Consider the following 12,085-nt stretch of genomic DNA (forward strand, 5'->3'; position numbering starts at 1 on the left):
ATGGGCATTTTGTTACATAATACCTCTGCGCGACGGTGGTCGAGCTGTTTTCAATACACACCCAGACCAGGTGAGGAGGCCATGTGGCCAGTAGTTACATAATACCTCCGCTAGTTCGGTACGATCTGGGTATTGCTGGCCAACTAGGCGACGACCAGTCTAGGCTTCTAAGAAAGAGATGCCGTCTTGGTCGCTGTGGAAATATCACTTGTAGGTATTCGGTGCCGCCTTGTGCCCCCAGGCGATATTCGGATAATATAATAAATAGCTAGGGTTTTAGAGATATCGGGGAGAAACATAGGAAGGCTCCCAGGGAACGTTGTCCATCCGGACTGGTAAATATTATTTCTGCTCTGTTGTATAACCTTGATGTGATTGATGTGACTTTATATATTTTAATACTGTATTATACCAATATTATTGGGACGGTGTTTCCGGTTATCTGACGAAGTAAACTGTAGGATTCATTGTTCTAATATTATTAAAGCTTAGCCAGTCATCCTAGAGGACCTAGGTAAACTGTAGGTTATTGTCTTTATGGTGATATGTACGAGTATTAAGTCTGTATTACAAGGTTACTGAATGAGTAGTAAGGGTTAATTAAAAATTAACCAGTTAGGAATAGAGTTGTAATTCCTTTATTAATTAAGTTCCCCGGGCTGCGTTTCTCAATTATAACACGTGTGGGTGTTGTGTCACGGTGAAGTGATTACAATATTGTGTAAACTAGACACCTAGAGATTAACTAATTAAGTGATCAGTTCTGGGTTGTTATTATTTGTTGTTGTTAATTAACTACTGCAGCAGTACATTTGTCAGCGTAGGTTAATACAGATTCCAAAGTGTATTGTGTTTTTGTTGTGTTTTCTAGTGAACTAAACGTGCTATATTATACATACTTTATATAAGATCGTATCTCTTATCATACCCTAGAGACGAGCCACGCGGGTATAACTGCCCGTTACAGAGAGATCTAATAGATATACAGTTAGGAGAGATATTTGGATAATCGTGTTTTATTCAGTTACGGGTATTATAGGATCCCCGTGACACCCGCTGTCGCCACTTCATGGGCTATTCTTTTCGATTAGCAGCAAGGGATCTTTTATATGCACCATCCCACAGACAGGGTAGTACATACCACATTTTTTTATATACCAGTCGTGGTGCACTGGCTGGAACGAGAAATAGCCCAATGGGCCCACCGACGGGGACTGGGCTACGTCCCACCCTAGATAGTGAGTGAGTGAGAGTAGGTGAATGTGAGAGAGAGTCCATGGGATAGTGAGTGAATGTGAGTGAGAGTCTGTGGGATAGTGAGTGAGAGAGTAGGTGAATGTGAGAGAGAGTCTGTGGGATAGTGAGTGAGTGAGAGTAGGTGAATGTGAGAGAGAGTCCGTGGGATAGTGAGTGAGTGAGAGTAGGTGAATGTGAGAGAGAGTCCGTGGTGAGTGAGTCTGTGGGATAGTGAGTGAGAGAGTAGGTGAATGTGAGAGAGAGTCTGTGGGATAGTGAGTGAGTGAGAGTAGGTGAATGTGAGAGAGAGTCCGTGGGATAGTGAGTGAGTGAGAGTAGGTGAATGTGAGAGAGAGTCCGTGGGATAGTGAGTGAGAGAGAGTAGGTGAATGTGAGAGAGAGTCCGTGGGATAGTGAGTGAGTGAGAGTAGGTGAATGTGAGAGAGAGTCTGTGGGATAGTGAGTGAGAGAGTAGGTGAATGTGAGAGAGAGTCCGTGGGATAGTGAGTGAGTGAGAGTAGGTGAATGTGAGAGAGAGTCCGTGGGATAGTGAGTGAGTGAGAGTAGGTGAATGTGAGAGATAGTCCGTGGGATAGTGAGTGAGTGAGAGTAGGTGAATGTGAGAGAGAGTCTGTGGGATAGTGAGTGAGTGAGAGTAGGTGAATGTGAGAGAGAGTCTGTGGGATAGAGAGTGAGTGAATATGTATCGGACACACACACAGATTATTGCTAATGATAAAATAGCAGGGGATGTACATGCTCTTTTACATAGACAGTTCTTGACCTAGGCCTTTGACATAAGCACATATTGGAATGGGGAAAACTGAGTCCATGGAGTGCAGTTATATACAGGACAGTACATACCATATCCTTTGTACTGTTCGTTAGGCACTAGCTTGAATGTGGGGAAAAAACAATTCATCAAACGTGATCGATCCAGCATTGCAATTCAATGAACATGTGACAAACTCTCTACTGGAGTCGGGGACGTAGCCCAGGTGGTAAAGCGCTTGCTTCTTGTGCAGTCGGTCTGAGATCAATCCCTGTCGGTGGGCCCATATGGACTATTTCTCGTTCCAGCCAGTGCACCACGACTGGTAACCATATCAAAGGCATGTGGTATGTGCTGTCCTGTCTGTGGGATGGTGCATATAAAAGATCCCTTGCTTGTAATGGAAAAATGTAGCGGGTTTCCCCTCTAAGACTTTCAGAATTACCAAATGTTTGACATCCTATATCCGATGATTAATAAATAAGTGTGCTCTAGTGGTGGTGTTAAACAAAACAAACTGTAGCTCTGTACCACGTTTTTTCATTTTAAATTATTTTTGTGCTTATATCTAATTAAGATTCAAGCACGCTGTCCTGGGCACACACCTCAGCTATCTGGGCTTTTTGTCTATCCAGGACAGTGGGTTAGCTGTTAGTGGTTAGTGAGAAAGAAAAGGGTGTAGTGGTCTTACACCTACCCATTGAGTCGTTATAACTCGCACTTTGTGGGATCCGGTACCAGGCTGCGAACCCTGTACCTACCAGCCGTATGTCCGATGGCATAACCACGACACCACCGAGGCCGGTTCTGTACCACTGAGCTACATCGATCACTCAAGAGAGAAGAAGTTTCTTTTGTTTCACGACACGAGCACATTGATTTATTAATCATCGGTTATTGGGTATCAAACATATGGTCATTTTGACACAGTCATAGAGAGTAAACCCGCTAATTTTTTTTCCATTAGTAGCAAGGGATCTTTTATATGCACCATCCCACAGACAGGATATTACATACCACAGCCTTTGATACACCAGTCGTGGTGTACTGGCTGGAACAAGAAATAAACCCAATGGGCCCACCGATGGGGATCGATCCCAGACCGACTGTGCATCAAGTGTGCGCTTTACCACTGGTCTACATCCCGCCCCCCACTCAAGAGAGATGAATCTGTACAGACATGATGCTTACCTCCCACCCACCCCCCACCCCCACCCCCCAAGAAGAACATACAATTCTTTGATATATTGGGGGGGGGGGGGGGGTATCTAGCCCAGAATAGAGAACTCTCCTGAGGTGCTTGGATCGGATGATCAAACCTCCTTGCTGGATCTCTTCTTGGATTGGGTTTCTCCAGTCTGGTATGTACTGTCCTGTGTGGGATGGTGCATATAGCAGATCCCTTGCTACTAATGGAAAAATGCTGTGGGGTTTTTAGGACATTTTATATACACGATCCCACAGACAGGATAGCATATAGCCCATATGGCCTTTGATATACCAGTCGTGGTGCACTGGCTGGAATATAGCCCAATGGGCCCACCGACGGGGATCGATCCCAGACCGACTGTGCATCAGGTGAGTGCTTTTCCACTGGACTGCGTCCCTCCCCCCCCCCCCCCCTTTCTGTGGCGCAATAATACATACGTAACTTGTATGTTGCAGACCCAATCGATTTTGGTAGTGTTCATTGGATGACATGGCTTTGGTGTCTAGGTCATCACCATGGAAGGAAGGAAGGAAATTTATTTAACGAAGCACTCAGCACATTTTATTTACGGTTATATGGCGTCGGATATTTAGGGATGAATAATCTAAAGCATCCCAACAACAAACAAAATCAGATATTTTATTTATTGACCAAGCATTTCTTGGGTAGATAATCTAGATATGTATAGATCGATTTAAATACTGGTACACTAGATTGGAAGGAAATGTTTTATATAACGATGCACTCAACACATTTTATTTATGGATATATGGCGTCAGACATATGGTTAAGGACCACACAGATATTGAGAGAGGAAACCCGCTGTCACCACTCCAAAGGCTACTTTTCCGATTAGCAGCAAGGGATCATTTATATGCATCATCTCACAGATAAGGTAGTACATACCACGGCTTTTGATATACCAGTCATGGTGCACTGGTTGGCGCAACAAATAGCTCAATGATTCCACCGACGGGGACCGATCCCAAACCGACCGCTCTTTGCCACTGGGCTACGTCTCGCCCCTCATCACCATGGAGCATCCAATCTAGTGTACCAGCATTTAAATACTAGGGCATATTTTTCTCTATTAGAGACGTTTATGATCACTGAAATAAAACATTACTTATATTTTATTGTTTAGATTATCCATTTCCGTAAAATCGAAGTGTTTGTGGTCATCCTGGTGTTTTTAATACTACAAAATTCATTTTTTCATATTTAAAAAAAAAAACGCACGTGCGTCTGACAAGTAATGGATATGGAGGCACGTCTTAGTATATTTTAAAGGGTATTTCAACGTCACAGACTCTTGTTTCACTCTATTGTATCCAAATTTGTTACAGGTTTGTAAATTAACCAAACTTAGTGTCCATTTTTATGGGTTGAAACTAGGGTCTAGGTGAAAGAATATGCCTCAGTGTTTGAAAACTAGGGTATGTCGCTTTACTCTATACGTGCTTTTCTTTCCATGAAATGCTTGGCTAACAAAACAAAAAAATTATAATTTTTGTTTATCATTTATTTGCTGTTATTGGGTTGTGGGATGGGGAAAGGGGGGGGGGGTGGGGTAAATTAATACATTCATTGTGTTATTGGAGCACTTACATCTGTCAAGGAGTTTACACCTCTGATTTTAATCTGGATCTGCCCTTCCTTTTCAATAAAAAAAAATCCACAACTGTTCCCTCTCACGGCTTATCTCAATGACTGTTATCAAGAACTCTGCATACAAGTAGGACCAAGCTGAAAACACTCGGTTTTTTCCCCATTTTTCTCTTACCTTCATTAATCTTGAGTACCATGAAAATTGCCATCATCTGTCTCTGTTTTACAGTGGTAAGTATAATTATGAGGGCTTCTAGAATTGTTTTTTTCTTAAATCCACTAGCCATGGAATCAGTGATTTTAAAAATGTACTAGCCACGATTACAAATTCACTAGCTCTACTTTACTTTTAGTTAATACAATTTTACTAAATAATAGTAATAATCAGATATGTCACCTAAAGAAAGAGAGCTTAAAAACACTAACATTGGGAGTTGGGGTGGGGCAAGATATTCATATTCACTAGCCGTCGGGCATGGCAATGATAGTTATTTACTACCTGACACTAGCCACTACTATAATCTAGAAGCCCTGAATTATGTTTTTTATGTCATGGACATTTTTTCTTCTTCTTCTTCTTCATATTTTTGTAAATATATGTACGAAGCCATATAGCTGTAATTACCATGTCTTGAGTGCGACAATAAATACATAAAACATTTCTTTCTTTCTTGGTTATTGCGAACAAGCTTCATGCTATCAAGCCAGTCTTGGGAGAGTGGCAGTTCTCCTATAGACCGTGCAGGAAGGATGAAATAGTCTTGTGTCGTGCTCGCATCAGTCATACATACTTGACCCATTCATTTATCTTAAAGAAAGATCCTCCACCTCAGTGTGAGCTCTGTCAGTATACTCTGACGGTGCGCCACATTTTGGTGGAGTGTAAGCATCTCAAAGAAACTCGAAAATATATATTTGGCCAACGTAATGTGATGGAATCATTTCGATTCCATCCAGAATTTGTTTTACAATTTTTACATGATACTGACTTTTACTCTAAATTTTAATTTAATAATATCCGTCCAGACCCGACACCCCCACCCCTTTATTATTTTTAGTTAGGGTTAGGGGTTAGGGTTAGGGCTAGGGCTAGGGCTAGGGTTAGGGTGAAGGTTATGGCTAGGGGTTAGGGTTACGGGAGGGGGGTCACCGGGCGGATATTTTTCCATATTGATGTTGATCATTACTTCATGTTTTGACTTACCATAGTTTGACACCTAATAACCAATGTATTTTTTGTGCTGGGGTGTCGTTAAACATTCATTCATTCATTCATTCATTCATTCATTCATTCTTTCTTGGTTATTTCCAAACCAAAACCTCTTTTCCAACTCTTAATTTATTTGAGGTGAAATGGCATTCACATGGGTAACTCTAGTGTGGGGGTGGAACGTAGCCCAGTGGTAAAGCGTTCTCTTGATGCACGGTCGGTCTGGGATCGATCCTCACTGATGGGCCCATTGGGCTATTTCTCGCTCCAGCCAGTGCACCACAACTGGTATATGAAAGGCCATGGCATGTGTTATCCTGTCAGTGGGATGGTGCATATAAAAGTTCCCTTGCTGCTAATCAAAAAGAGTATCCCATGAAGTGGCAACAGCGGGTTTCCTCTCTCAATATATGTGTGGTCCTTAACCATATGTCTCATGCCATATTACCAAAAATAAAATGTGTTGAGTGTGTCGTTAAATAAAACATTTCCTTCCAATCTAGTGTACCAGTATTTAAATCGATCTATAATATCTAGATTATCTACCCAAGAAATGTTTGGTCAATAAATAAAATATCTGATTTTGTTTGTTGTCGTGATGCTTTAGATTATCAAGATTAATTTATGTTTTATGGAGATTGCTTAAGAAGTTAGAAAACATGTACCCAGTCAATTTGTTTTTCATTGTATTAAAATATGTTGCAGTCAGCTGGAATGAAACAGCCTTCTTTCTGACCTCAGGGATTCAAAGAGAACCCTTTCATAATATTTGTCGCTTTCCCCTCATTAATCGTAGATCTACCCTTTGTTTATACATGTAGGCTAGTATGTTTATTGCAGGTGTTCGCGGTAGACCTGCGACAGACTGACCCCGGATCTCACCAACCAGACACGTCAAACCCGACATTTTACGAAGATACCCACCACGTGACATATTTTCTTTTTATCTTCTTTCTTCTGTCTTTCTACCTCCTTTTTATTTCTCTTTCTTTCTAGGGGTGAAATGTAGCACTTTATGTGCAGTTGGTCATTGGTCTGTCATAGCTCATTGTGCTATTTCTCATTCCAGCCAGTGCAGCACGAATGGTATATCAAAGGCTGTGGTATGTGCTATCCTCTGTGGGATGGTGCATATAAACGATCCTTTGCTGGTAATGGAAAAATGTAGTGGGTTTCCTCTCTAAGACTATATATAAGAATGACCAACTGTTTGACATTCAATAGTCAATGATTAATAAATCAATCGATGTGCTCTAGAGATGTTGTTATATAAAACAAACTTTAACTCCTTTTTTTTTCCTTTATCTTTTTATCTCGTTTTAATGTTTACTGCTCTTGCATTTTTGAAATTTACAAATAAAAGGTGATTTATTATTGTACAATTCATTAGACAACACAGATATGTGTTCTTACTGTCATACAATCTCTTTAGTGAGAACAGTCTTGTGTGAGATATTTTGTATCACACAGCCGTAACAGACATATGGGAGATGAATTTAAAAACATGCTATTGCCGGTGTAGATCAATTTTAAGACATACATGTATTATTTGCTGCTCCACTGTTATAACCCTGATGCCAAAGCCACACATCCCAATAAAATTAACACTATCTAACCTGATTACTCTTTGAAGTTATCTGTGAGGAAGCTGATTTTTAAAACATTTATTATCTCAATTTTGACAATATATATATAATAGAACTAGAATATTGGAAAACACCGAGTGGAGCGATTATTTGCTCCCCATACTTAAATTATGGGGAGCCATTTAAGATACATGTATGACCATTGATATAAATTTAATCCTTTTGTAATATTATTATCTTTTCAAAATTATATGTTACGGGAAGCTAAAAATTACCGTCTTACAATTAATCTCAGGGGGTGATAAGGCGACAGATGGATTGCTCCCCTTGCGTGGCTAATTAGTTTTTAAACACTAAGGCATATTTTTTTTACTATTATAGCTGTTTTTGATAACTGAAATCATACTTTACTTAGATTTTATGGTTTAGATTATCAATTTCCATACATTCGAAGTGTTTTTGGTCATTCTGGTGTTTTTAATATTACAAAATACATTTCTCATGTGTTTAAAAATGCACATGCGTCTGAGAAGTAACAGTTATGGAGTCGAGTTTTAGTCTATTTTTAGAGGGTATTTCACCATTTCAAAGTCACAGACTCATGTTTTACTCAATTGTAACTTCATTCAAATGTCATGTCATGTCATGTCATGTCATAGGGTTTTACGTGCACATTCAGAACAAGCTGTTGTAGCGCCGTCCATGACAGGTTTGTAGATTAACTAAACTTAGTGTTAATTTTCACAGGTTGAAACTAGGGTCATGTTCCATTAATAGCTGGTCATGTGACTTTACAAGGCTTGACATTGTATTATAGCAAACCAACAAACGGTTCGGTGGAATGTGAAAGTATCACGAAGTTCAACACCTAAACATCACAATGCACTTCGTGATACGTGGAAAGTGTCTGTAAGGTGATTTCTGAATTGGTTCTTTTCGATTAGCACCAATATTTATCACATTAATAAAATTTCATGCATGTAAAGTTTATATTGGACATCAATATGGTATTATCTGTTTGACAGCGAGTGCTGGTAATCAAAACGAGTACGGGATGTTACTTGTACCACATGACTCACGAAGAGAAGGTCGACGCTCAGAACCCAGGAGGAATCAAAACTCTAGAGGTAAACATCAACTGTGCAGATAGTTAAGAGATCACCTGTTTCCATTTTTTTTTCTCGAGGTGATATCGTCTAATTGACGGTGGATTGACGGATGACCACCGAGCCGCGTGGTCATCCGTCAATCCACCGTCAATTAGACGATATCACCTCGAGAAGAAAAAAGAATGGAAACTGGTGATCTCCATTGTAAAATACCTTCTTTTATTTTATTTTCTGTAAATTATATATTTTTTATTTTTAATGTAATATAAATAGCGAACTATTTCCATTCACGACTCTTCCACATTTTGTCAAACGTAAATTTTCAAAACTAGTTATATGAAAAAATACTATTGTGTATTCAAACCAATTTTTATTTATATACACGCAAAAACAACAACAACATAATGCTTTAAACTCAAAGCAATACTAATAAACCACTTTTAAGATGGAAGAACATAACAAAATGTTAAATACCCTGCAGTATGGAACAATCTGAAATGTAAATTTGTAAAAGTGTTTGTCGATCAACCAGATATGGAATATATTAGTTTTTATTTATTGTGCTAATGTGATAATGGTTGTGAATTTCAACTCTAGGCCTACTGCCTGTCATGTTAAAGGTAGATGTCATATGAGTAATTTTGTTCATGTTGGGAGCTGTGTTTGTTGTAATATTCGTGTTTTGCAAGTTTGTTTGAAAACTTTGAGAGGCGATGATCGTGTAAACGGGGTCACTTGTCGCGTTTTTAATTTAGGGTTTACACGATGATTTTTCACTTCTAGGTGCACTTAAGGGATCAATATTTTCATCAATTTGTTGTAGAATTTTTGAATGTTTGCGTTTTTGTTGGCAAAGCGTGAGGTATCGGTGTCGTCTTCTGTCAGTGACTATAGGCGCCTACATGCTCGATCAGCTAATTTCACTCAACAGGACGATTGTTAGTTGAAATTCTGCTTGAAGAGGCCGATGCAACAAGCGTTGCTATATCGTTTGGAGAGTATTCTTCAGGGTCATTTTCTGGTCTCAATATTTCTTCCAATTCACCCAAATTAAACGACTCGACATCTTCTACGTGTGCGTCATCCATATTTATAAACATTGACACTTCACCGCGTATGAATACACGTAAACAACGTTACAGTAGTACTTTTGACTTTTGGAGATGGTATATCGTAGAATGAACCACTTGTAATCAGCCAATCAAAATGCATGATTTTACAATGTCAAATATATTGAAGTGCTTGTGCATGTGCTGGGGGAAGAGTCTTGGGCGTCGAAACCCCCTCTGTTGAAGCAAATTTTCTCTTTTTAAAAATATTTCAACCATTCGACCCTCCCTATAAACTTCGCTTTCCACTCTTGAGCGCTCGCCTGAGGTGCTTGTGTCACAGGATCGATCACCTCAGTGGATCCATTCAACTGATTGGGTTTTTCCCTTGTTCCAATCAGTGCAAAACAACTAGTCAAACTCAAAGGCTGTGGTATGTGCTGTCCCACCTGTGTGTGGGGGGAATCCATATAAAAGATCCCTTGCTGCATTAGAAAAAATGTAGTGGATTTCCTCTGATGACTACATGTCAGAATGACCAAATGAAATGTTTGACATGCAACAGCCAATGATTAATTAATCTATGTGCTCTAGTGGTGTCGTTAAACAAAACAAACTTTAACGAGGTAAATATGATTCCGTCGGTAGGCCCATTGGGCTATTTTTCGCTCTAGCCAGTGCACCACAACTGGTGTAACAAAGGCTGTGGTATGTGTTATCCTGTGGCGATAGCGGGTTTCCTATCTCAGTATCTGTGTAGTCCTTAACCATATGTCCGACGCCAAATAACCGTAAATAAAATATGTTGAGTGCGTCGCTAAATAAAACATTAAGATTAAGAAGAGGTAGATATGAACTGTGCAAATAGTGTGTAATACATTAAAGTGCAGGTGCTGCGCGAGTTTTGGGGGAGATCAAAACACCCTCTCCTGTTGTTAATTTTCTCCTCTCTTTTTTCAATATTTCAACGATTTGACCCTCACTATAAACTTTGCTTTCCTTTCTTGACACTCATTGCTAGGTTGCCTAAAGTTAAGTTAGGACCTTGTAGTGATGATTGCTTGCTTGTTTGTTTATAGGATGACCTGATTAAATTGCTGACCTCTGGAGCCCGACTGGTGGCCAATCACGACATCCGACACATGGATCATCATACAAAAGCCATGTGTAGTCACATGCCCAATTTCTCTCTACACAGTAAGTAGAATCTTACGGGTGGTTTCAGAACTGATCACGGGGGTGGGTGGAGGAATGGGTGGGTGGTTTGCGGCAATGTTATTGTTTTGTTTACTCATGTATAATTTTAACAAAAGAAAAATATCCCCCAAACCCCCACATAACCTGGCTTTCTCTCTCTCTCTCTCTCCCTCTTTCCCTCTCTCTCTCTTCCTCTCATCTCTCTCTCTCTCTCTCTCTCTCTCTCTCTCTCTCTCTCTCTCTCTCTCTCTCTCTCTCTCTCTCTCTCTCTCTCTCTCTCTCTCTCTCTCTCTCTCTCTGTCTCTCTCTCAAACTGCAAAATAAGCATGTTAAACATCAAATAGCCGATATTTAACATATGCGGTGTCGTTAAACATTCCTTTGTTATCTTTCCTTGGTGTTAATTTATTTATTGTTTTATTTTACAGGACACTGACTGGTTCTTTGGATTTAAAGAATTTACATAATAAAAGTTCAGAAGTCGATAGCATGTTCTTTTTTGTTCAACAAATAACATTAACGAGCCTATATCCAATTAAGGTTCAAGTACGCTGTCCTGGGCACACACCTCAGATATCTGAGCTGTCTGTCCAGGACAGTGGGTTAGTGGTCCGTGGTTAGTGAGAGAGAAGAGGGTGTAGTGGTCTTACACCTACTCATCGAGTCGTTAGAAAACTCACAATGGTAGGAGCCGGTACCGGGCTGCGAACCCTGTACTTACCAGCCTTTTGTCCGATGGCTTAACGACGACACCACCGAGGCAGGTTTCGATCTAACCATTTGGCACCACCTTTCTTTCAAGTTTTCAAGGGAGATAACTAACAAATGTTTCCCATGGTTGTCCACTATTTTCACGTATGAACAAGTGAATTTGTACATTAATTTAATTTAGAAGTAAGAATGAGCGTACTGGTCTGTTACTTTCAGCGGCATGATGAAACAGACGTAGCAATGCAATGTTTTGTAACAGTGTCCCTTCAAATAAGTTTACATTATTTTTCCTATGCACCATAAATCATGACTGTCAAACTCTAAAAAAAATAAAAATATACTGAACAAAATAAGAAACTTCCGCTAACTTTGCTTGAACATAACTTGATGAAAACAA

The 12,085-nt window shown here is 39.8% G+C and overlaps 1 protein-coding gene across 1 annotated transcript; it reads left to right on the top strand.

Annotated features, from left to right (window-relative positions):
* Positions 1-4,930: 4,930 nt before the first annotated feature.
* LOC121385163 lies at positions 4,931-11,460 on the top strand. Its single transcript, XM_041515707.1, has 5 exons — positions 4,931-5,057; positions 6,877-6,963; positions 8,648-8,749; positions 10,860-10,977; positions 11,406-11,460. The coding sequence occupies exons 1-5, from the start codon at positions 5,022-5,024 to the stop codon at positions 11,411-11,413; spliced, it is 351 nt and encodes a 116-aa protein (XP_041371641.1). The 5' UTR covers positions 4,931-5,021; the 3' UTR covers positions 11,414-11,460.
* Positions 11,461-12,085: the final 625 nt, after the last annotated feature.

Source organism: Gigantopelta aegis, chromosome 11, assembly GCF_016097555.1.
Source record: "Gigantopelta aegis isolate Gae_Host chromosome 11, Gae_host_genome, whole genome shotgun sequence".
In the NCBI taxonomy this organism is placed as follows: domain Eukaryota; kingdom Metazoa; phylum Mollusca; class Gastropoda; order Neomphalida; family Peltospiridae; genus Gigantopelta; species Gigantopelta aegis.

Bases quoted from the DNA above. Each gene is read 5' to 3' on its own strand.
- LOC121385163 (XM_041515707.1), top strand. From the start codon at position 5,022: ATGAAAATTGCCATCATCTGTCTCTGTTTTACAGTG. The intron at 5,058-6,876 runs GTAAGTATAATT...TGTTTATTGCAG, and splicing joins TCTGTCTCTGTTTTACAGTG to GTGTTCGCGGTAGACCTGCG. The intron at 6,964-8,647 runs GTGACATATTTT...TCTGTTTGACAG, and splicing joins TTTACGAAGATACCCACCAC to CGAGTGCTGGTAATCAAAAC.